General features: G+C 43.4%; 1 protein-coding gene across 2 annotated transcripts in view; it reads left to right on the top strand.

The window, feature by feature from the left end:
* The window catches only part of MAPKAP1 (MAPK associated protein 1), a 101,294-nt gene extending 75,471 nt beyond the window's left edge, over positions 1-25,823 (top strand). For both annotated transcript variants that reach the window (XM_068657156.1, XM_068657155.1), the window contains 4 exons: positions 7,056-7,196; positions 12,227-12,364; positions 23,342-23,439; positions 25,207-25,823. In XM_068657156.1, coding sequence (XP_068513257.1) covers positions 7,056-7,196; positions 12,227-12,364; positions 23,342-23,439; positions 25,207-25,332 — 503 coding nt within the window. In that variant the 3' untranslated portion in view covers positions 25,333-25,823. The remainder of the gene's footprint in view (positions 1-7,055; positions 7,197-12,226; positions 12,365-23,341; positions 23,440-25,206) is intronic.
* Positions 25,824-26,382: the final 559 nt, after the last annotated feature.

The following is a 26,382-nucleotide window of genomic DNA, read 5'->3' as shown; positions in this document are numbered from 1 at the left end:
TGCAGACTCCATAATTAAAAGTAGGTATCATGCACTGCATTTTAACCTATTTTCATAATCTGTGGAAGAGTCCCTGCTGTGGTTTGCAGGTATTCTTATTGATGCTTTTACTTCTCATGGGTTACTAGGTTCATGTTGCATCATTACTTTGATTATAAAGCTGTTGGAAGTTTGTAAGCAGTTTAGCAGCAGGCATTCATTCTGCACTGCATCAGTCCCAAACTGTAGCCCTGGCAGGTGCAGGAGAGCCTCGGAGGCTTGGTCTGAAAGTAAACACCAGTCAGAACGTTGAGGGAACACTCACCTTTTGCCAAAGCTCTTGTGCAGCAGCCACTGCCCTTCTAGGCTAGGCAGCACACACATGAACACAAGCTTCTGTGCAGAAGACAGCTTAGGAAGGGTGCAAGATAGATCCCTGAGGCTGTAGAGTCAAAAGTACTGTTAATTCGTGAGCTGTCCTGGCCTGCGTTAAGCAAATCATCAGAGCTCTTCCAAGACTGTGGCCTGGAGCCCCTGCTGGGACAGGGGTTACCACTAACTGGATGTGCCTGGGGCCGAGCCTCGACAGCCTCCCTGTGCTGCCTTCTCCTCAGGCTGCTGCAGTGTCATCATGCAGGTAGTGGGCGAGTGGCTTTTTGTCCTCCGCGTGGGTTTTGTGTGTGTTTGAAAGTGAAGGCAAAACAGACATTTTGGACAGTTCAAAAGCAAGTCACTGTTTTGGTTTGCTTGGTGCTGACAGTACTCTAGGCAAAATAATAAATGTTTGCACATTCTCTGCCATGCTGTAACAGCATTCTCTGAACTGACACCAAACTCCAATAAAGAACGCAGGAGAAGTCTTCTGCTTACAGTTTCTCCCCCCAAAAGTGCATGAATTTAAAGTCATCTTCCATTGTCCCTGCTCAGGATATATGGAAAACACCCGTGCAGTGAACTCTCTACACACGTACATATTCAAGGACAGTACAGGATGTAAGATCAGTCATAATTCATGCATTGTACATAGCCTAGTTTCCCCTACGCAAACCGAAAAACTAGATTTTGTAGTGCTTAAGGAGCTATCTTTTGACATGGCATTAAATGGAAATAATAACAATGCTGTGCTGTAAAGAAATAACTTGAAAATTGTAACATCAAAATGAAATATTTTGTGCATTTTGTTTTTATTTAAATTATTTTAGTTAAAATATGCCACTTAAGAAAAAAACTGTTACATTAACTATTTTTTAAAATGCACTCTTCATAGTCTCATACCATTAATTAATATAATATATACACATATATAAGATGCCAAACATATGCTAGTAAAATAGCTGCCATCTTCCCTTAGGCAAACAGAAAGTTTATATTTCCATGTACTAAATGAAACAGAAAACTTTCCATTATTAAAAATATACATGGAGAAATCTTCTACCTATCCAACTTCTACTAATAGCATTCAAACTAACAAACTGCTTCCAATATTTAGAACTATTTAACTTGCACTAAGATATATCTTTAAACTAAAAGCTTGCACTTTGTAATGTGAAATGCTTTTATGCGTAGTAACAAAGCATTCATGGCTAATTTAGTTTTGTACTTGCCATCTTACTTCTGGAAAGTTCCTCTTTCTCATTTTATCATTAGATAGTAATTAGTATTCAAGGGAAATTGGTCTTAATATATTAAAATTGGTTTAGTGCCTTTAGACCTGTACCAAAGCCAATGTCTTATTGGAAAATGTAATTGGGGCCTCTGTGTATGTAATTAATTGTATAACAATTAAGAACTTTGATTAAGCAGTATATAGTACATTAAGTAATAAGGGGACATTTCTGCAATGGAGTTAACTTTATATTTTGTTGTTGTATCAAGAAAATACAGAAAATTATTTTGTTCTCGAATATGATCTTCTTAAATATTTTAAGAAACTATGCTACGTGCAGCGTTTCTGTATTGTGATATTACTAATAAGTCATTTTTACATATCCCTACTGCTCACAAGTGTCCCTTTTGGATAGGACTTACTGTTTCAGCTTTCTAACTTAAGTTCAGGCCCATGCTTCTGGTCCCTGCCGTTTTATTACTGCTCATCTCTTTCAGCATTTGAAAATCAGGAATTTCTGTTAGGAGAGCTGACCAAGTTACAGATGTAGCTCAGTATTTCGTAATAATTAAAGTATATGAACAAAAGTACAACCTCTACACTCAACCTGGTTTTAAAAAAAAAAACACAGCTCTGCTGTTTCCAGACTGGAAAATACGTGAATTTTCTGAATGACAGTCAAATGGAGACTGCGAAATCAGTTCCATGACTGTGACTTCCAAAGCACCACAGTGGCCATCTTAAAGTGTAGGATTATGTAGTGCTTGATACTGCCTTTGCTTTTTATTCAATTTCTGCAGGCAGAAAGCACCGCTCATACTTTCTTAAGGTCTGTGATTTGAGGTTTTGTGTGACTGTGCTACACAAGCAGTCTGAGCGGAGATGAGAACAGGCCAGCCCTGGCTGGGAAGTCCCCTTCCTCCTCTGGATGGAGATGAGAGAGCTGATACGGATAAACGGGCACACAGCTGCACGGAATGCTTATGCCTGTATAGGATGTTCCTCTGTCCAGCACCATAAGTCCTCACAGTGTAACTTCTAGGGATTTCAAAACAATTTCTGTGAGAATAACATCAACTGTGCAGTGTCTGCAGTTCTCTCCAGGAATGTCTGAAAATACAGGCTCAGCTGAACCAGGTCTGTTACCTGCGTTGCACTTAGAATCCAGCACCGTGGGTCACCCTGCGCTCTGCATGGACAGCCCCAGGCACGCCAGGCTGCTGGCAGGTGCTGCTGAGTACAAACTGTATGAGTACAGCTCTTAATGAATAAAGGCGGTGGGAGGCTGGTCTCAGAAGGTGTCCTGGTGGCACCCATCGTCGTACTGAAGCCTTGGTGGCTGTGCAGGGTGGGCCGGCAGCAGGCACCGGCTGCACTGACCTGCAGGCAGCTCCTGTGCCCACCAGAGCTTCAGCCCCCTTCTGGCTCCAGGCACATGCTCTGCAGGCAGGGTGGATCTGTCAGGATGCTGGAAAATAAATCATGACAGTTCTTGTTTAGCTGTCATGTGTTGCTCTGTCCCTGGCTTGGGGACCAGCGGCAGAACCACACACTTCCTCTGGGCTGCTCTTTCTCTGCTCTCCCTTCATGGAGTTTCTACCCTGCTTCTCCAGTAATTAAACCCCTGTGATGGGCTCAGGGGGCTGCCTGCCTCTCAGCTGGGCTTTGCAGTTCAGGCAGGTTCTTACCTCAAGCCTTGTCTATCCCACAAACAACTTCAGCTTTTTTTGCTTTTTTTTTTCTTTTTTTTTTCCACAAAGTAAATCTTCTTTGATTAGGTAAGCTATTAGCAAAATGCAGAGGTCACTACAAAGTGAATCTCCGTGTCCTCTGCAAGCCCTGATGTGAAGGAGTCTGTTTCTGGCATCGGGATCTGCTCCACCCAGGACAGAGTGGTCGCTGCCTTCAGAGCTGAATTGCTGGATCGGCTCTTGGGCTAAATAATAGTCCTGGAGCATCCACTTTACTTGATTGTCTTCCCAAGCAGAAGCTTTTACATTCAAAAGCCACAGTGTGATCTCCATTACAAATACCCTGACAGGCCTGTAAATATTTGACAGGTTTATTCACAGCTGCTTGCATGTGGAAAATATTTTTACGATTTTTCCCCCAATCAGCTGGTGGAGATGGCTCTTTTCTCCTTGCTGAATTCCGGCAGTCTCGCAGACATCCTCGCAGAGCTGCGGGGTGAGAGCAATATGCCAAGCTCTGCAGTCAGGTTTTTCCCTGCAGGGCATTTCTCTCTGTTGTTACTGATATTACTGCTATTATCCAGTGCACCCTCAGGGGTCTGAGTGTCTTGCCATCTTTAGACAGATGATCTGTTTTGATGGTGGAGTTCCTGGCTCCTCTCCCAAGAGCAGCAACTGTAGAAATTCTGTAAACCTGAATCCATTCACAAAGCTTCATAAAACAAAATCAGCAGAGGTTATGTGATACGCAGAGGATCTGAAATGCTTCCAGTGCAAAAGCCCAGTGTTCAGCTTGCTTCAGCTGCAGCAGTTCATACTCCTCCAATTTTACACACTGCCGAGGTGTTCCCGTTTTCAGTTGCAGTGACAGTTTTTTCCCCTGGATATGATCTGGCAGGTCGCTAATTTACTTTCTAATACTTCTAATTTGGGTGTACACAATCTGAGAAGACAGCCTCAGAAAAGCCGTGTAAGGTGGACATTTAGCCTTCCATTTCAACAGTAACTAAATGCAGGCAGCGAGGTTAGGGACAGTTTGAGGCAGGCAGGGAGCTGGGAACGCAGAGGCAGTGGAACCTGGCAGAGGTTTCTTGTGTCTTCATCTTTATCAAGTGTTTTAAGAACATTTCACAGGAGATGCATGTTCTTTCTGTTGTTTCTGAATTTCTGATTGCTGCCGGTTTAGTGCATCGGTTGGTGCTAAAGCTTCTTGTAATAGCACTGTACTTGAAAAACAGCAGTCTAAAATACTGTCCGTTCTGGGAGAGGTGAGTCTCCATATCCCCCATTAAAACACGGGCTTGCTTTGGGAGATGACGGCAGGGAGTGCACAGTGCACCGTGGTGTTGGAAATGTCTCGGGAGAGGAGGCCTCTCCCTTTCATAGCGCAGCGTTTCGTTAGGGGCAGCATTAATTACCTGCCTGCACTCAGCTGGGAGCGAAGCAGTGAGGGGGCTCCCCAGGGTTCCTCCCGTACAGCCCTGCTGGCTGTGACCCTGCTGCACTATTTGGGTTCATGACAGCTTCTGGGTGTCCCCTGTCACCTTGTCCCCACGTCCCCGGTTCGTAATCCCCCAGGGGTGCGGAGGTGCCCAGGCACCCAGCCACGAGCTGTGCAGTGTAACAGCCTGGTCCTGCTGCTCTGCGGTGCATGGCGCAGTGATGGGGCAGGCTGCCTCCTCCGAGCTGCACCGTGCTCGCCTCGGCCCCTCGGGCCCCCCCTCCACTCCCACCCCTCGGGGGCAGGTTTGCTTTCAGCTGCAGGCAGCCTGTGCCGGTGCAGTGCTCCTGCCTTGCTGTCAGGCACTGCCACGCCACCGTGTTTCAAGATGCTTTTAAGTGCACCAAAAAGTTTGACATATCTCAGTGTATCTTTGAAGTACTGCAGCATGAGAGTTTGACATGATACATTATGATAATCCATAGTATAGAGACATTAACACAGGGGTCTTTGACAAAATACATTGTAATGTCTCTGAAGGAGCCATTACAATTTATCTTGTCATTCCGGAGCATAGAGTGGTTGCAATGTTAAGATGGCTCTGCATAAATTCACATGTAGACTGTTTCATTTGATTTTTGGAATTTTTTCAAGTTGAATGGCCCAGCCCAATTTGTCGCTTAACCCTTCTGTGTCCCCCCTTCCCCTAAGATGCGTTCCCGTCCGTGTTTCAGGAGCGGTGCTACGGGCGGCAAGGAGCACGCATCAATCTCACCCGCTCTCCTGTGGGCAGGATGGAAAGCTTATGTGACTAATGTCTATGAAATGTGAATCTTCTGCTGTGTGCTTTCAACATGTATTTTGACTCATTTAACAGCAAATGCTAACCTTACTTTAATGCAGACATGAATGATATTTATCACAAGCAGTGACATTTGTTACTGAATTAGCAAATAGGAAAGGGAACACTCTCGGCAAGCTGGGAAAATGCTCGCTGCTCGGGTGGGTTTTTTTCTTCTCTCTCCTACGTTTGTCCTGCTTATGGCCATACCTTGACAGCTTCCCTCGCTGAAGCAAATGGCTTGTAGTCCTGAAACTCTAAATTGCCCTCTTAAAAGGGAGCCTGCTTCTGAATCAACAGCGGGGATTTGAGCCAAGTGCCAGGGTTTTCCTCCGCTGGGAGCTGTTGCTTTTCCCAGCAAGCAGTCCCCGTGCTGTCAGGGCCCAGATACAGAAACTCACCCTAGCTCGGCTGTGAGCTGGGATCCCCCAGCGGGGCGGGGGTGTGCATCGCCAGAGTGCAAGGTCGGTGCGGGAAGTGTTGGTGCTGAGGCTGCTCGGGCTGCCTGTCTTCAACAAGTTCTTAGCCTGCTGTGCTGCAGCTTTAAGACCTGTACTAAAATTCCATCATCTCATCTTCCCATTATTAAAATTTCAGCAAAATATAAAGTTTTCATTAATCTCCTGCAGCAAATTTAGTACTCCGAACTGGCAGTTGATTCAGCTTTTAGGACTACATTAGCTGGGATATTAAACAAAACGTGTCATTCTTCAGTATCTTCTCTAAGAAGCTAAATCAGTTTTCAAACATATTTATACCACTTTATCTAACAGCATCGGAATGATCATTTAGAGCTGAGATGCTTTATTAGCAGCTGGCATAGAAATTACTTTGTGCAAAATTATATATCACATTATAGTAATGTTTAAATTGGTGTTAATCCAACATCATAAAACGCAAAAAATCTTTAAAGTGTGTTATATTTTTTCAGTAATTGGTATTTGGGCTTAATGAGATGTTACCTTTTATAAAGCCGGTACCTGCGGTAGTAATGAGAATACTAATCAGTAAATAAAGCACAGCGTCTGTACCACGGGCCCGAGGCAAGTGGCAGGGGCAGTGCCACTGCGGTGGGGTGCCCGTGTTACACCCGTGTCAGGGGATGTGCTGAAATACGGGGAAATGGTAAAAGTGTGTGCGTTGAAGGTGCCTGAAAATCCTGCTGTGGCTGGGGACAGCGTGTGCCAGGCAGAGGGGCTGGTGCCACGGGTGTCTCATGCCCCGTGAGAATCGGGCATCAGGGTGTTGCATTGCTTTTCACGTGGGACATGATTTGGTACATTGTCTGTAATAAATTAGTGATTTTGTCTTTGGATGGAGGATGCGAGCTCCCTCCTCCCACAGACATGGGCCCTGAGCGTTTTCTTCTTTCCTAAACGAATCAGCCAGTCCTCACGGTGCAAACCTTACTGCAGGTGTGCACCGACAGCTGTACGCTAGCTGCATCGTATGCCGTGTTTTAAACCTCTTGTTCATTATTGTTGGTGTATTTTGCAGGTTCAAGAGGAGAAGAGATCTCGGAGGAGGACCCCCAGATCGATATAGCTACAGTTCAGGATATGCTCAGTAGCCACCATTACAAGTCCTTCAAAGTCAGCATGATCCATAGGCTTCGATTCACCACTGATGTTCAGTTAGGTAAATCAATCCGTACTAAAGCGCTTAGGAAAATGGAGTGGTTCAAACCTTTGGCCATCTCTAATAGCTAACTGTCCATCTCAGACGTTTTTAAAGCAGTCATTATTATGTTGGTCTTTTTTATCATGGAGCACATCACTTGAATATGTTGCTAGCATTTCAGCAGTTAAAAAAATTGCTTTTAGTTGAAAACACTTCTGTATTTTTATTATCCGCCATCAGCTAGCACATGTTTCTTCTGAAAGAAGGCCATTACTTAATGACCCCATCTCTCTCTCTCTCTCTCTCTCTTTTTTTTTTTATTATAAATCTGGGATTCCTAATAGAAAGCTTCTTGCCAACTGTTTTGTTATTTTTAAATAAGGCTATGCAAAATTAGGAATTAAGATGTTTTTTCTTTTCTGAGACTGAAAATTTTAATGACCAGGTAGAAATTTGAGGTGAAACAAAGTATAAGTAGCATTCTCTAAAGGTTTTATACTGTCCTTATTAGCTTTCTGAATGCTTTTGAAAACCTGAAGGCCAAGGGATGACAGAATCTTGAATTATAAAAGCCCCATTACTGTTTTAAAATGATTGAATGGCTTTTTATCTTTGTGTTTAAATTGTGAAAATTTGATTAATGATGCATTGGTAGGTGACCTGTGACATTCCTGCAAATACCTTCCATAAAGAAATAATTCGGCAGTAAGATATTAAGTGCTGTAATGTTTACAAAATACGTTTATTCGTGATAATTCAGTAGAATTGCTAAATTTAAGCTACAGCATTATCTGTATTGTTGTCTTTACAATCTCTTCATTCTTCCGTTCTTAAGCAGATATAAAAGTATATGTCTCCAAAATTTGCACGTAAGAGGCTTTCTAGTTTTATTTTGAACTGTCTTGTTAAGGAAGGATTTATATGCTGGTGTTGAAGCAGGACAGCACTGGGCATGTTTTCTGCTTTTGAGTAAACTATCTGGGTGTGATAGTTTGCTCGCAGTGAAGTTTGACTCACTGTATCTGGAATCTGTCAGAAATGAGAGCCTGAAAAGGTCATGACAGATCACTAAAGATAAATGGTTAAGGGAGAGTAGCTGTTAAATGAAACAAATGGCTTAACTTGTTTGGTAGTGAAGGAGCTGACCCTGTCCAGTAGTGTAAGGACGATAAAAATTCCCGTTTTATAAAATCCTGCAAACATGTATTTTTTTGTTGACAGTACAGTGACACAATGGGATTTTTCTGTTCTAATTATTGTGTAAATATCAAAGAAATCCCAGCGAGGTATTCGAAGTTTGGGCAAATGGGCAGCATCAAAGCTTCTAAATAAAGTTGAAATAATTGTATATTGTTGGTTTTTCTCATGGATGTTTTTAAGATATTAAAGGAGCAATGCTGATAAAATAAACACTGAGGTGCTATTTGCAGTAGTGCTGCAGTGTCACCGTGTTAATCTTGTGCAAGTGACAGACTGCTCCATGCAATCTGAAATGTAAAAAAATATATATATATATATAAATTTCTCATCAGTAACTATGGTTTTGGAGATACTCTGTGTTGTTTTAGTGATGGTCAGTTACAGAGACTTTTCTCCGAGCAGTTTTGTGTGTCATTAGTTCTATGTAGCAGCCGTGGCAAAGCGACAGTTTTTCTAGAGAATTTGATCTCATCGCCTCGCCCCCTTACTGGCAGCACTGATGGGCTGGTAGCAGCACAGGAATGTATTGGCTGTCTGGCTAGCCGTTTGATGGTTGCACTGAAAACATCCATGTGGTTTTGGGAAAAGAGTCCCAGCTTCATAGGCTGAACACAGGAGAATGTTTAAGTGCATGCAAATATTTACTTTATTTGAATAGGTTCTGTACTGTATTTTATTTTACTTGCACAGAACAAGTAGCAATAACGTGAGCTGTTTGTGAATCGGTGTTTGCACAGAGGTACTTTCTGAAATGTTTTTAGCTGTTTGAGTACTGTTTATTGAATTTGAGGCAAGATTTCCTGAAAATATCAGAATAAGCTCAGTTGTCTGTACATTGTGCATAGCTCTTGGTAGAAAACAGAGATACATAAATGACAAGGGGAGGAATGACCCTTTTGACTGATGTTTTTATTACAGCTGAAAGCTTTAGCCGTGGCAGTTTAAGGTCTGGGTTTTTATGTTTTAGCTGATGTTACGGTATAATACACATACAGCAGTGTTCCCGACATCTTTACAAAGGCTCAGTCGTGTTGTGAAGGCACAAGACGTATTCGCTTGTGTACTACATTAGCAAAACTAAAAGAAGCATGTTGTCTTGGAAAACTGCTGCGGGAAAGTATTTCAGAAGGGGCGGGGGACAGTTGCAGACCCCCACAAGGGAAGCAGGAACAGAGCAGTGTTACTGGACTACTACAGTGATGACATTTCTTTTGCTAAAATGAATGAATAAAAAAATAGTAGAGGAAGCATTTTTACTTGTTTTCTGAGTGTGACTAATTTGTGCTGTGATACCAAGACTGTAGAAGCCACATATATAATACTGTTTTGATTTTAGGTTTCAATGCATACAGATTGCAGAAACAATAACACAGAAAAGACAACATTCTTTGTCAATGTGCTCTTCGGATGTGTGTGAGCTTAAGCCAGTGATGTCGAGATACAGAAATAATGGATGAAGTATACAGCAACAATTTGCAGATAAAAATAATAGAAGTTAAAGTGTATTTTACATGATAAAAAAAAGATGAAAGAGGAGGAAGTCTGTTACATCTGAGATGGGTACAAAATCCATGCTTGGTGAAGTAGCCTCTGCAGAAAAGATTGATGCAATGGGGAGTGACCTTGGCTTGGAGCAGGAGCTGGTGATGTATGTATGAGCATCTCTCTGCTAAATGGACCCAGATTTGTAGCACTAATATACATGGAAGCCCAGAACCAAACTCAGGATGGCAATAAATCAACAGCCACTTTGGGTGTCATTTCTGGTTTATATTCCACTATTGTTCTATCACTTTAATTCATGTCACTATCATCTGTTCATCTGGAACAGTTTTATATAATTTTCCAGTGGAGTTACCTGACAAATCCTATCAAATTAACAAGGTGCATTAACAATATTGACTGACTGTGAATTCTGAAGTTACAGGACCGTACTGTGAAAATTTTTAAAGGATATTTTCCGGGGTGATGTGTTTTTGTTTTTTTTTTTTAAGAAAGGTGTAGGGAACAAACCTCGCACACAAAGAATTTGCACATTTATTTTTAGAACTTGCTTTGACTTCTTTCATCGAGGAAATAAGAACATAAGAATTTTCCTTAAACTACAGAAAATCCCATTTTGAATAATTAGCCACTACAGTGAAACAATAAAGCTGATTTTAAATAATCTGTCCAAAATAACATTGCAAACCAAAATGAGCTCCAGTTACAACATCAGCCAGCTCACATTACCTAGTTCTAACAGCCCCTGTATTAACTGGGCTCTTGATACAATGCTTAATTGAAATGTGATATCTTTGATGTGACGTATGTTTAATGACAGAGTGCATTCTTGGATTAATAGAACAGGGGAGGGGGTTGGTGGCATTATTATCACCTGTCTTAGCAGCCGGGGTTAAAACGAAGGTTACCTTGTGTGCAGTGGAACGGACTGCAGCAGGACGGCTGCTGTAAGCAGGTGCTGCTTGCTGTCTGTATGCCTGGATTTTAGTTACATAAAGTACAAACGTGGTTTGCAGATTCTGCAGCAGTGACCAGACTTTAAGAAACATTGACTTAATTTTGGAGGGCTTGAGAGAGTTGTTTTGAGTGTGGCATCTTCTGTTTGTTTTGTCACATCTCTTACAAGTCAAATCATCAGCTCCTTTAAGTTTTCTTTTGCTTCAGACAAGCCAAATATAATGTATTGAAAAACACCATTGTCAAAAGCCTCAAGAGGGAAAGGTTCTCTCTGCCATTCTTCCAGAGGTGCAGAAGTGAAATTTAAATACTTTTTTTCCTGTGCTACTTCCTTTTGGCCGCGGCATCATGAGCTCCACCAGTAAGCTGTGACTTGCGAAATGTAATTATTTTCAAGGTTCCACACATCCTGGTGTAAAAAGCAGACTGAGAAGTTTGTTCAGCCATGTCAACAGACTCTACGCAGTGAGCTTCTGTTCGCCAGTGCGGCGTAGCAGGACGTTTGCTTTGTACCACCGTGATGAGAACTGCTGTAAATGGCAGGGAGCATCCCGGGGCAGGTTCCAGCACACGGGTAGCTTTCAGCCTGCTCGTGCAGCATCCCACTGGAAAAACACTCCTTTCATGAGCTCGAGAGAGACATGCAGAGGGATAATAGGGTAGGAATTTTCTGCACTCCCTCACAAAAGGTCTGCTGTATGATTCTGCGCGTGGAAGCACGCCGTGTATCCAGGTCAGCCTACGCACAGCAGGAGCGAAGCCGGAGCCATCTGGGGAAGCCCGTGTTCAGAGACAGGGCCCGGTGCCCGTGCCAGGAGCTACTCAGATCCTCAGCTTGCTTTCAAAGCAGCCTAATTAGAGCTGGCTTTAGGATGCCAGCAGTGTAAAAATGCACAAGATCTCTGGGACTGGGCGCCTTTGTTTATGATTATCTGGTTAACACAAAGACCGTTCTGTAATACCACAGTGTGTTGTCCTCTCGTATAGATTTCACAGTACAGGAGATAGAACAGTGACGTTGTGTGATAGTGTCTCCTACATATAATAGCGATGATGGAAAAAGTAGCAGTATCTTTGTATAAATCTTGCAGTTTGTGTAGCTGCTGTTTCCGGAGGAGCTCTGTGTGTGTTGAGAAGAATTTTTTCTGGGATATTTTTTTTTTCTCATTGGTATGCTTATTTCCAAGCAAGGCAGGGGAATAAAATGCAGATTATCAATGCACTTTGATAATCATTTGCTTTTGGTTTCAAAAGCTCCTGTGCTTTCAAAAAGCCCAAACGGGCAATATACCTTCATCCCATTTAAGATTTATAAAGTGTGTCAAATGACTGATATGAAATCACTTAAAAAGATCACTATTGTGGCTCTCTATCCTTTCTCATCTCAGGTATTTCTGGAGACAAGGTAGAGATAGACCCTGTTACTAATCAGAAGGCCAGCACTAAGTTTTGGATTAAGCAGAAACCCATTTCAATCGATTCTGAACTCCTCTGTGCCTGTGACCTTGCGGAAGAAAAAAGCCCAAGTGAGTAGTCCTTTTTATTTATGTTCTCTCTTCTCTCCCTCTCTGTATGTGCTAGATGCCCAAAGAATTATTGCTACCATGTCCTTTCCTTTTATAGGTGTATTTTATTCATTATAGGATGTTTTTAATCTGACTTGATTCTGTTGTAGAGAACATAACATAAACAGATACACATTTTATGAGTGTCCTTTAAATGCCGCTTGCAGCTAATGGCATCATTAAGAGTGTTTCTTGCCCACTATCAGTAGCTGCTAATATTGTCATACCAAGGAAACTGGTTTTTCCTAGCTGGTGTCTGGCCCCATAGCTCCGTAGTCAAATGTAGGTTTCCACATAATTGCTTTTTTTTTTTTTTTTTTTAATTTCTTAATATCTGGAGAGGTTTTTAAACAATTTCTCAGACACAACTGAGGATCTGAGGCATACAGTAAGTATCAGCACGGTCTCCATTTGCATCACTCGTGGCTGCAGGATCAGCAGAATTAAAACATGCCACGCTGGGAGTTCTGTTTCAGGAGAACATTGCCCATGCCTGGGCAGCAGTGATAGCTAAACCAGCTGGAGGATGCGTTGGATGTCCCAGTTCAACCGGTCTCCAAAAAAAGGGGGAAAAGATCGCTACCTTCAGAGTACAACTATAAATCTGGTGCTTTTGCTTATTGTATCAGTGGAGTAATGAGAGTCTAAATTTGTAAAATTTGTTTTAAAAAAGCAGGGCAGGGGCCTGAGGGGAATTGGGCAATGTCTCCCCATGGTGTCAAAATGTAACTATCTCCTGTCAAAAAGTAACTGCAGTTCTAAAGCTCAGATGGATTTTATTGCACTTGCGCTTGTGCAGGGTAGAGATGCTAAATATTAAGTACTTATCTGCAAGGTGACGGAGAGGGAGAATTATGTGATACATATTTACAGAGGTAATGATCTGTTGGATTCTTTTGGAAGAGTAAATTTATGGCTGCCACAGATTTTATCAGCAATTATTGAACTATATCCTTCTCCCCTTCATTACCCCTTCCTATTTCCATGCTCTTAGTCCAGTCACTGCCTTCCTTTTCTGTCTCTCCAGCAAGTCTTTATGGTCCTTGGGAAGGCATGATGCTGGGGAAGGACATTGCTAGTGACCAGGCAGTCCAAATGTGTAACGCTTGTCTTTACAGAGCTCCAAGGGAAGTGATCTAGCACAGCTCCATAACAGATAACTGGCAGTCAGCAAAGGCCACAGCAGAATCTGCAGTACTTCTAAATACCTAAGTGCTTGATTTCCAGTTGCACCTCAGACCGATTTTTCTTATTAAAGGTGTAGTTTTGCACTTGTAAATACATCAACACCTCTGGTTTTGTAGCCATGTTTCGTTTCAATTGCAAATATTTGTGGTAAAATCGTGCCAACAAATGGGGCTGTGTTTGAAAATCCAGCCTCGAAAGTCAAGGTTTCCAGCTCACACTCCTGCTAACACACACACGTGAGACCTTCAGGATGTCCTTGAATGCCTCTGGTGCTGTGTTCTGGAGGGGATGGGGGCTTGGCAGCCCCAGAGGCAGCCCCCGCTCTTCTGGGAAAAGACCCTTGTATCCAAATGCAGCGACTGCCACCCCAGGGAGAAACAAGGGGCAGAACTTCAGCCCCCAAGCGAAGTCTGCTGCCAGAAGGGCAGCGCCTTTCAGTGGAGACGATTCAATGAAGAATTGTGGTCACTTTGGAGAGGATTCTGACAGGTTATGACAAAGGCAATCTTTATGATACTGGGGTTTTATTTACTCGTTTTCATGTGGCCATTCATAAAGTTTTCATGTTAAGTAAGTGTTTGACATAGTTTCAAAAGGAGAAAATAATTCCCCCTGAAATCCACTGGCCTCCTCCAGATTCACCAAAGATGTTCCAAAAGTCATTATTTTGGGTCAGTAGGAGAGACTCTTAGCGTGACATCTCAGAATGATGCATTTTGGGGAACTCTTAACAGCAGATCGGTATCTCTTGAATTTTAAATGGAAAAAAGTTATTTTAGTAGCATAAAGGAATGAAACTCACTGTATTTCACAAGTTTTGTCTGTGATTTTTATCAGCATAGTGATATATGTTTGTAGCAGAGTTTACATCAAAAATTATTCCTGGATCTTTCTTGAATGAATTATTGCAAAGAAAGAGAGGCTGAGTGAAGATAAGGTGTTTGAGTTCTGCAATATATTTTGTTTCCATGTTTTTATCTCTTGTAACACAAACATGCTCCATTTCATCTTTCAGAAGTGTTCTGCACATGTAACAGGGCTTGTACAGTTACACTGGGGGAAAACAGAGTGTGTATTTTATTAAACTGACTGCATTCCCCAGACGTTAGTGACTGGGGCTGTACTAAAGTTGGGTGCTGCTTTGCTGTGCTGACATGCTGTGTTTCTGAAGAGCAGGGAAGGGGCTTCTGGAGCCTCCAGTTGTGGCTGGCCATGCTGTGCAGGGGCTGGGCAAGGGTCCTTGTGGAGGGAGGCTGGTCACAGTACAGCTCAGTACAGCTGAAACTTCATGCAAAATTTGTTTTCCTGCGTGTGGTAATTAACACAGTTTAATATTCAAGTGGGTCTGACTTTCTGACTAACGAGATTTTAGAGGTTTTTACTGGTACTTGTCTACAGAAACATAAAAATAGAAATTGTATATATATAGTAGGGGTGCTCATGCTTACTTTCAATTCAAGTTTTACCTGCAAAGACAGGTTTGTGCAGTGAAGCTTCAGTGACACTTGTGTCTTAAAGAACTTGACAACTTCACAGATCACGTGTTGTGAATATCTCCAGGAAGGCTCGAAGCCGAAGCTTTCCTTTACTGCAGCAGGACTTGGAGCTGCACTTAGTGGAAATGGAGAATGGAAAGAGAAAGCTTTGGCATCTAATTTGTCATTGGTGGGGGTATCGTAGGCAGGAATGGCTGATGATTTTTGTTTGCCCTTGTAGTAGGCCCAGGTTAGAATTTGAATTTTTATTTATAAATTAAATCAGACTCCCTGAATTTAGACAGAGGGAAGAGGTAATGGCCCTGCTGGCTCGATCAAATGCCATTAGAACCTGGAAACACTGTGTATAAAATGCTTGTTTAAATCAGGTTCAGTCTGATTATCACGAGAGATTCTGAATGTTTTGAATCTTGAAAGGAAGCATCCTATCATTGAGAAATAAGATTTAAACCTTAATAAAGTAGTTGTCATTTTTATAGCTGAAAAGAGCTTTGTATCTCAATTAAGTGTACATAATATAAAGTCTTAAGGAAGCAACATAATATGTTTAATACAATTATATCCCTTTGCAATAGTGTAATTTAAAGGAAATCTGATTCTGTTAATGTCTCTTACATTATTTGGACAAGGGAGAAACTTCAGTGTCACTAACCACTGCCTCTCCTACAAAGTGCACTGTGGACAAAGCGCGGCTGTGACCGCCGCGGTGTCGCTGTCCTTCTGAGGGCCAGGGTTACCAGCTTGCCTTGGCATCTGGCACTGGTGCTCACGGGGTTTAGCAGAGCTCAGGGGAGGCCTTTCAGTGGCACTGAGACTAATTGGTTGGGCAGACTTACAGTTTTCAAAATACATGTGGTTTTTTTCCATTAAGCGCATTTTATGACGGCTGCAGAAATCAGATTTATTTGATAATTTACTTGAAACATTGAAGAAATGTTCTCTGTGATCGTTTTTCTGTTTGTTTGTTTGTTTTGTGGATTTCCTTGTTTGGTTTGATTTTTTTTAGTAAAGCATATACATCTCAATTGCTTGGTCAAAATATCCTTAATATTAAGGGAGTCTAAACAAAGGTGTTCTGTAGGTCATGGAGTACATTGGTAACTTCAGTTTGTAATTTAATTGCCTGCTTTGCACCCTGCAGCTTAAGATTTCCTTTAAATTCTTATTCCATTGTTGCACTGGGGCTTAACAGAGTGTTAACCTGGTAATAGGCACAGGGCCTCCCCATTATATGTCTTGCTATCGAGCGGTTCTGCATGACTAGTTAAAAAAGATGGCAAGAAGATTAATGAAAGCCGCCTAGTACAGAAGGGGGTAGGTACCTTTGCAAGACTTCTAGCGAGGAGATATTAGAGCTGAACCAGAGCTTGGCTTTTTCTTTATCCTGTGACCTTTGAACCTGCCTTACTGTCGAGAGCTGCCAGCAGAGCCGACGTTTTGATTGATGTTGCAACACGAGTCAGTCTTTCCCATTGAATTCCACATCTGCACGAAAATAGCTTTTCTAGCAGTATTCATACTGGCTGTAAGTGATAGCCAAAGTGATGGCTGAAATGCTTTTATGTAGTTTTCATTTAAAGCTAAAGGTATGTGATGTTTTAATTCAGTATCAGGTTCCTCCAGATTATGCACATTGGGTAATACTAATTTAATGAATTTGTTATTGGATTGTGAAAGGACTAAAAACGTACAGAATGTGTTGGGAAGGCATGGATTCCTGCTGCTCAGGGAGCTTAAATAAAGATGTTGCATGTTTGTTCATAGCCCTGCAGTGGAGCCAGAGCAAAGAGCCAGCAATTACCCAGGCACTGTGCAAATGGTGCACAAAATATTGTGCGGTAGTTCCTAATATTAATGCTCCTGCTGTGAACAACGCAGTCTGGGAAATAATAGAAGAAAAATCGGACTTGATAGAAGCCTAATCACAGATTCTGGTCAAAGGATAAAAAATAGATTCAGCAGAGAAAATGTTACCGAGACTCAGGCGTGGAGTGAGAGAAATCTCAAGGTATGCAACAGAAACAAGCCCAAATGCGTGTGGACGTGTTGTTTGCAGAGTGGCTAAATGCCTCAAAGGGAAGGGAGCAAAGTCACAGATGGTGCTTGGTTTCGTCGTATTTTCCATTTTCTGTGGCAGGCTCAGGACTGTGCCCAGGTTGTTGGCGGCCAGCTTGAGCCCTGGCAAAAGGGCAGAGCTGTTGGAGACGTGCGAGCAGCCGTCCGTGGTCTGCGCTGTGCCGTGCCGGGAGCTGCTCTGCCTCTCCTCTAGCGCTGGAGCTGGCCACTCAGCCGTGTGCGTTTGGCACCGATTCGTACAATTTACACCCCGGAGAAGCAGCTGGCAGCAAGGGAGGCTTGAAGGAACAGCTTCGGCTTGGTGACCGCTTCAGTGTCCACTGCCAGTGGCTTGGAGGCAAGGGCTGCTCCTGCCTGGTGCCGTGCACAAGGGTGGCTGCAACTTATTAAAAACATCCAGCAGTGAGTAGCCTCCTCATAAAAGTACTCTGGAGCACTATCAGGAGCGTGCATTGCCTCATCCTTTTAACAAATATGTTTTGTAGCCCTATTAAAAGGGGTCTTCATCTATCCTGTCAAAGCTATTCTGCTGGGGTTTTTTAGTTTAATTACACTATCCAATTAAAACTCCTTGCTGCATTTTGATTCGCTTCTCCTTGGGCTTGAGTGGATATGACATTTACAAGGCTCGCCTTTCAAGCAGACAATAGCGTGATTGATGAGGTGCAGACGCAATGAAGGAGGCGATTGCCATGTGGAAACACTGCTTAGTGCATTTTGATTTATTTATCATCTTTTTTCCAAAACAAGGTTGCTGGTGAAAAGGTTTTGGGCAAGCCTGAGTTCCACGTCGATTTTCACCATTCTTGCAAAAATCTTTATTAGTATTTTGCCTTTGGTAATAATTCAATGAAGAAACAAAAGGATTCAGGAAAAAAAATCCAGAAGTGTGAATAGTTACCATAGTTTGACATGAAAGTGGTCTTTTACAGGACATCTAGAAACAAGACATCCACTAATAGCAATGTTTTACAATAAGCTTATAGCAGGATATAAAGACCTGAGTTGTGGGAAAAGTGTTCCTGAAATACGCTGCTCCCTGAGAATGGAGCAGGGCGGCAGGGCAGCAGCTTTCTTTTCATGACATCCATAACATTTGTTCCCACTTCAGTAACGCCTGGTCTCAACTCCACATTTTTTCCACTGATGTTGGTGGGGTCAGCATTTCGTCCATAACTTCAGCTGCATTTGCTACCTGCGGAGGAGAAATCTCCAAACGATGCACCTCTTGGGTGAGAATGGCTGGTGTGAAGTAGGCATAACCCGCCTTCATGCCCCGATTCCTGTCCAGTCTCCATCGCTGGCAGAGCCGGTGCTGTATCCCTGGCAATCCAGCCACGGCTGTGCTGCAGCTTGTGACATGCCCTTGCAAGAAAACATCTGAGTTTTTGTGTTCATTAGAGGTTGTCAGGTTCGGTGTTTAGATGGCGGTGCAACACTTGCATTTTTGTAGGACCTTCAGGCCCTGTCCCAGGGTCACAGCATCATTTTTTGACGTAGCACATACGGATTTAAAGCAGGGTCCCTCCCCAAAGCTTTAGAGTATATACCTCAGGGGTTGATGAACAGACATGCCCCCATTTCATACCACATTTAGCTAAGCTTGTCTCTGTACAGAAACATTGCTTGCCATGTATTTTATTTCCATGGTTCCCTGCCTGCTTACTGGTATATTTTTCCCTTCCGAGTCTGTGAGAAGAGATTTCAAGGTTTGATACTGTGGTCACAATTTCCAAAGTGGTGAAAATGGTGATAATGTGAAATGATGCCCATAAGTAGGTGGTTTTTTTTTCTTCAGAGAGGTGTTTCTCTAGCTCTTTATTATATATTATAGATTATATTATATGTATCTTAATTGTTGACTTATACTTTAGGGCCCTGTAATGACAAAGCAATCATCAAGGTGTACTGAAATTTTAACATAGATTTGCATTTCCCTGTGTTTGTTTTCTGTTTTATTTGAATCATGAATATTCTTTTCATCCTTCATCTAATTAGTGATTTAATTCAGTACATACTGTTTTAAAGATTGGCACGAACAGAGGCTTTTGATACAGTCTGATTTTGGCAGAGATGGGAAAGGCAGAAGACAAACTATTCCTAGTCTTGGCAAGTTCAGTAAAGAAGTTGTCTTTTCCTGTGCAGTTCCACATCCTTCCAATGTTTTCCAGGCAAAAAGTGTGGTTTTGAGATGCTGATAAAGAAAGTGCATTACTTCAGTTTAAAGGTGAAAATTTGTTTTTACCTGTATAAATTAAAGCACAGTGGAGCACAAAATTTTTGTGTGTTTTCTGAGACAGAAATTTTCAGATTTACCAATGAGCACATATGTATATCTTAGTCAGTAATTCTGGAAACTTTTCTAGCAGAATTTCTTGTCTGCTTCATGTAAACTCAAAACCAAATTGTGTGTGTTGGGGGGTGACGTGCAGCAGGGAGGCTGCAGTTTGCACAAGCACTGTCTCACCAAACGCCGTGAGGATAGGTTTCCAGCCATGACCAGTAGATTTGCGTGTGGCTGTGCCTCTGGGTTGGGAAGGATTGCTGTTTATACCATAACTAGCCCCTTCCTTCACTTTTTTGTCAGTACAGTAATATTAAAAACCAGGAGATATGCCAAGCAATTAAGTTTAAGACATCATGCTGACAGTGAGCTCTCCTCCTTTTCCGTGAATTAACATTTTCTATCTGAGTCTCCTGCATGCCTTTCTCCAGGTGTAACCACCTAGGAACCTGTTAGCATTCAAAGGTTAGGAAAGATTTGTCAAAATACGTCCAAAGGGCACCAGCGGTAGGACGCTGCTTCCCTGCTGTCAGAGGGACGTCAGTGCCACAAGGCACAGCAGGAGCGCTGCAGGCGTGGGGCAGTGGCACAAGCAGGCTGGGGGAGCCCCCACGTCTTGGCTGCAGCGTGCGGGGTGAGGGGCCAAGCAGATGTTCCTGCAGGTGACACGGGGACACCCTCAGCATCTGGGATGCACCCGGGCTGTCCGGGCACCAGGGCACTCCCCTGGCGTAGCAGAGTTGGCTGCAGAGATCTGTTGAGCTCATACTGCACGCATGGCAAGAGCATCTGATAACAGATGACTTGCTGTAATTTCACTTGCTTTTCTTCGATGTTTTATCAGATAAATGTATTTGAAAATAACATGTATTTTCCATTGCAGAGCCAGTAAAATCGATAGCAAAATGCTGATTAACAGTTTCCCTGTTGAGTTCCCTCTTGCCACCAGCCGCTGCCACCTTGTCGGCAGGTGGCTGTACCTGTGTACGTACACACGTGGCTTTGTCCCGGGGCAGGGCAGTGACAGCTGCTGCAGCTGAACACTCGGGTTTCAGACAGACTAAAGGACACATTGTTCATGCAGCAGGCACTGCAGTGAAGTTGTTCACAAAACATCTGCGTTTGTTTTAATTCTACCATCAAGTATGGCAGAAGCCACTTGAGCTACTGCTGTTTGTTGCCAGATATTCTTATATGGAAATATAAAACCATTGAAGTTCATATTGATCTCTGAATTGTCAAGGGTGGTGTTCTATTGGAAAGTGGTACATCACATATTTAAGCACTCTTGGAAATGGAAATCAATCTCACAATTCATAAATTCCATCTGGCTAGAACAGTAGCAGAGCAAAGTGCCAGTTATGGTATCAATGAACTAATATTTCATGCTGTAAATAGTATAACATGGACATGGGAGCACATAAACATAATGCTATAATGGGGCTTTCTAAAGAAAAGTCCTTTTAGCTTCTTTCCACTAAATCACCTGGCAGGGTGTAGGACGTGTTCTGCAGTGCCATGGGCTGTGCACAGCGGGGCAGGCGCCGCGCGCTCGGTCCCTGCGCGGGGGCAGCGCTGCCGTCCCCTGCCACGGCCGGGCAGCTCCGTGCCTCGGCCAGCACCTGCCCGAGAGGCAGGGCCCAGAGCAGCTTTTGTCATGGCCGGGCACAGACACTGCCCTCGGGTGTGCAGGGGGCTGCAGGGCGCTGGCTGCCAGGAGCGCAGCGCTGGGCCCTCCGCGGGGCACGGGGAGCAGGGCGAGCTCTGCCTCCTGCCACAGGCTGCAGCAGAATTGTTATTGGCATCCGTTGCTCTAATTGTCATCAAAACAGCTGACTCTTTGCAATCCTAAAATAAGTCCTCAAAATAAAGTTCTGTGTTCTGCTTCTGTCAGCTGTATGAACACTTCTGCCAGAACGGAGGAGCAGGTCACTGGGCTAGCGGAGAGTTGGGGATACTGGGGAGGGTTTCTTCACCAGGCATGATGAAAGCTGTGGTCTCGCTTAAGTTTTTGTATTAATATTTCATTGCGTGGCTCTCTGCCCCACCTCCACTCGGTGATGTATGGCCGAGCAGCAGACTGGCAGCACACCGGCTCTTTATTCCTTCCAGCTCTGGTGCAGGTTGTGTCTACCAGAAGGGGAGCGGGACTGCAAACCCAGCCCGGGCTGCCCCGTCTTGGAGAGGAGCCCGCTGGGCGGCGGTGTCCCCAAAGGGGCTCCCAGGGGTGGATGGCAGGGGACTGCAGCCCTCAGCCAGCAGGCAGCGGGGGCTCAGCTCTGGGTGCCCCCCGTCCCCCTGCCCTCCCCTCCAGCAGAGCTGTCCCGGGGCCTGCAGCGCCTGCTCCCGGGGCAGGGAAGAGGGGAACGAGCACCCGAGCCAGGGGAAGGGGCCCTCGTTCACACGCTCAGGAACCGCCAAGGAAACTTCCAAAACCAAATACAAAAACCTCCCTTGGAATCCTCCAGACCATGTTTGGTGCGATTTTTATTTTATTTTTTAGCGCGTTCTGGAGCTGTGCGTTCGGGCGTCCAGGGGAAGCTGCGGTGGCGTGCCGGTGCCTGCAGTGCTGTGTCATGTCTCCAGGAGCAGCCTTTCAGAATCATAAAGATGCTGAATTCAGTCCCGAGCAGAAGTCGGGCGTGAATGCATTAACATACTGATTAGCTTGCAGCCAGGAATTCCCGCATTTTTAGTACCACCAAGGCATCATTTGTCAAGTGATTTAAAGGGTTTTTTTACTATTATTATTAGCCAATTTTTCAATATAGAATTTATATTCCAGATTAGTGCATCATAATGGTGTTTAATTAACATGCCACAGTAAAATACGCACATCTCAAATTTTCTGGCCACAGATCTGGGGCATATATCAGTCATTTTTTGGAAATCTGGAGAATTAGATAATGTAAATAAGATTTCAAATTAGCTTTCCTTCACGAAAGATGTGAATTTACAGTAATGTGGCTGTTACTTTATGGATTGCTAACTTTGACCTTTGAACTGAATAAATTATGTGAAAACCGGAGGAAAAGTATAATGTATAGAATATGCTTAATTTTAATTTTTGAAGCCATGAATGTCTGAACGAGTGAAGGATATTTTGCCTTCCTACATGTTTTGCATACAGAGCTTTCTGCTGAAGCCGTGCCTCCTGTCCTGCCTGCAGTGCTGGTAAAGGTCACCAGTTTCCATGCCATTCTCCAAAGGCAGCCACGGAGGCTGGCCTGGCTGTCATCAGATCGAGTCCATTTAATCACTTAAAACCTCCATTTGGGACTGAGCAGCGAAGCCTGCCAGCAAAGTGCTACACAGATAAAAATTACAGTTCTACTTTAATTTTGAGTGTTCTGCTTGTAGGAGGAGAGATGCTGAGTTTCGTAGTGTCGTCGCTGCATCCGTTTTGTATTTTACAGTGACATTTTTCCTTTGCCTTAAGCAACTTGAGTAGGTTTGGGTGTTGTTTTGGGGAGAGGATTTTAGAGTGATAATTCTGGGGTTAATTGACCTTTTATTTTAAATATAACACTTATCTTCTACATTTGACGATTATACAGTGAATAGTTACATAAAGTAGTTCTAATGTGGTAGTTTAACTGAAATATGGTCTTGGGCTGAATGGGAGCTAACTAGCCATTTGATAGATTTTTGCATTTCCTGCAGTGGGGATGTGATGGGAAAATGAACTTTATTGAATAGAGTTCAGCTGCTCCTGTAAGCCACCACTTGCCTTAAATTGAAATGACATGAGAAGCCTGTCAGCGTTTCATTACTTCCTTCTGTTGTGCTGATGGTATGCTAAGATCACCATCTGTGTTTTTCTTCTGTCAGGCACACAAGCTCTGCGGAAACTTTAGAGGAATATTCTGAGCATTTTTTTTCTTATCTTTGCAGGTCATGCAATATTTAAACTTACATATCTAAGCAATCATGACTACAAACACCTTTACTTTGAATCAGATGCTGCTACTGTCAATGAAATTGTACTGAAGGTGAGTATTAAATTTTAACGTGACCCAAAATTCGGAGTGTTTTACCACTTGTTAGACATGGAAGTATTCGGGAGGTTCTAGAAATACACGGCTGGTGCAGTGCCTGAGGAGCAGCGAGGTGCCTCTCCCTTAGCAGCCCAGTGTCTGTTACTGGCTTTTCGGGCAGCCATGCAGGGCACTGCCTGTCCTGTGCGCAGGGCTGCCTCTTGGACTCACTTTCAGTTTAGAGATGCCAATCTTCGGCCGAGTTTTATCAGAAGCCATGAAATTCTATTGTGTCCCGGCACCCTGCACCTTCAGACACGTGTCCAGGTCTGTGGGCTGTCCTGCCGAGTCCCCCGAGGGCTGGGGCTGGGTCTTGGCAGCCAGCGCCAGGGCTGCCCAGCGGTTGGGACTGCCGCGGAGCCGTGCGCTGAAATAATCCCCAGGGATTACTTCAATCCGCCGGCCGATGTGGGGTTGGTGGCGCCAGCACCGGCTCACGCAGAGGGCAGGAGCTCTGCCAGGAGGGCACGTTGTTCAGGGCAGACGGGTTATTCCTCCCGCCCTGATCCTTTATCAGAGTTGTTTGGTTTCCTTGCAGCTCCGTGCAGAGACAGACTGATTTACTTTCTGAAACAAGTTTTCGTAACAATATTGGAAGATTAAATTTAATTTTCTGCAATCTAGGATTTTTTAGCAATTCAAAATTTTTAAAATAGTAATTTTTGCAATCTGTCCGTTATGTCATTTGCTTTTACTACTTCATGGATTGTTAGGACAAATTCTTTTGTTCCTACTTAACCCTAAATAAACCGTTGTAGTCTTCAGAACACAGGACAGATCTGAGACTGTTCATATAAGAAGTCTAAAAAAGTTTTGCTATGAATAGCATGAATATTCAAGAGAGAAATATTATTGAACAGTACTTTTTTCTTAACTCACAAATTGTTTATACAGAATATTTTCTGGTTTCGTGCATAAGTTACCAGTTTATTTTCAATTCCATCACCATTAAGAGATGCAGAGAAATCAGACTTTTCAAATTAGGCTTTTTACATGATCAAGTGAGAAAGACTGAGACTTTATTGACCATGAAAATTCCCTATATTTTTATGCCTTAAGCTGTAATATGCAATGAAAGTGAAACACTCTACAGTGCATAAAATTGTGCAAGTTTTAAGCCACAGCATATTAACCAGCTAATGGCAGACCAAAGGGCATTTTTATCTTTTTGATTCTTGCATTAACCTTCCATTAAAATTATCTATGTGATTATCACAAAGCACTGGAGATAATAAATTTAGGGAATAGCAGGCTTGTTAAATATCATTTAAAAATGCTTTCATCAAGTAAAATGTGCCAAAATACAGGGAAACTATGAGATTAGCTGAGTATGCAAACATCATAATGAAAGTATTATTTTTATTAAAGCTGATAAAATCTTTTATTGAAGCCCATTACTATATTAGACCAGCATTGTGGGTCTTCATGACTTCCTGCGTTCATCTGGAGGCTGGGTAAGGAGGGTTGGGTGAGCAGAGAGGGATGCTCAGCACCCAGCCCCCAGCCCGGGCACGGCCACGCTGTGCCCACCCAAGGAGCCCAGGAGGAAGAGCCAGGACGCAGCCCCGTGCAGCAGGGGGCTTCTCCTGAAGCTCTGAGCTGTTTCTGCTGTATTTTTGCCATTTTTACTAACGCCTTGTTCAGAGGTATGAGGGTCTGTGCCCTCCCTGGGCTGCTCCACTGAAACAGCAAGGAAATGAAATATCACTTCGTGTCTTGCAGGTTAACTATATTCTAGAGTCACGAGCAAGTACAGCCAGAGCAGATTATTTTGCTCAGAAACAAAGAAAACTGAGCAGGAGAACAAGCTTTAGCTTCCAGAAGGAGAAGAAATCAGGACAGCAGTAACACCTGGCCTTGAGGAACGCCTGTCTGCCGAATTCGGAGGAGGAGACGCTCCATGCAGCCCGGGAAGGTGGGAGCCAGGACTGTGGTGCTCCGGCTGCCAACAGGCAGGAGCAGCCAGGAAAGAAATCTGAATTATCCCATCTCTCACGGTTGGAAGATTATCCCTCTTTGGTGATGGGAAGTCTCCCCTGTGACAAAAATAAAGAGCCATATCAGCCGGAAAGAAGACTGTTACGCTTCAGGTTCCTTTGATTAGAAATAAGAGAATGACGTAGACTGGCATCATTTAATTACTGTATTATGTACAATCACAAGAAGAGATGTGATTACATATTATTTCACAGCCTGGTTAAAATAAATTATATACATCTGTAATACACCCACGTACACACAGGTATTGCTTGTGACATGATCAAATTTCTAAAAACAAAATGTAGGACAAATGTATCCATTTTTACTATTAATAAACAGATGTAATCTTTTTCAAGGTCCATATGATGCACAGTTCTTTTGGGGGGAGGCTGCAGTCCCAGATGGTTACACTTCTGTTGCTGAAGTGCAGGAGGCAACCGTGAGCCAGGGAACAGCAGCCATTGCAGGGGATCTGATCTGTGAAGAAATGTTGAGACAGTCAGGTCTCTTTTGCTTCATTTTTTTCAAAAATATTTTTCTTTAACTGTGCTTTTCAGCTTCGCATACGTTGTATGGAACATTATTTGCTGTAGTCAGCAGGATGTTTTGAAAACCAAGGCAGCGTCTCTGCAGCTACAAGGAGAGCATCGCCCTGCCCCTGGGAGCGGCGGGGTCGGCGCCGTAGGGCCACGGACCCACGGGTCTGCTCTCAGCGAGACAGCTGGCACCTGGGCACTGGGAAGTGCCTCCACCTTTCCTCAGAATTATTCTTTAAAAATACAAACAAAGACCTACTTTGTACTGGGATTTGTAACTATTCTGGCCTTGTCTGTCTAACACATCAGGGAACATGTGAATGGGATTATGGGGAACCAGAGCTGCATTTTTGGTTCAGTTCACCAGAGGTGTCTTTCATAA

This window comes from Anas acuta, chromosome 20 (genome assembly GCF_963932015.1).
Source record: "Anas acuta chromosome 20, bAnaAcu1.1, whole genome shotgun sequence".
NCBI lineage: Eukaryota > Metazoa > Chordata > Aves > Anseriformes > Anatidae > Anas > Anas acuta.
Note: the sequence above shows the minus strand (reverse complement) of the source record. Positions and strands in the feature narration are given on the sequence as shown.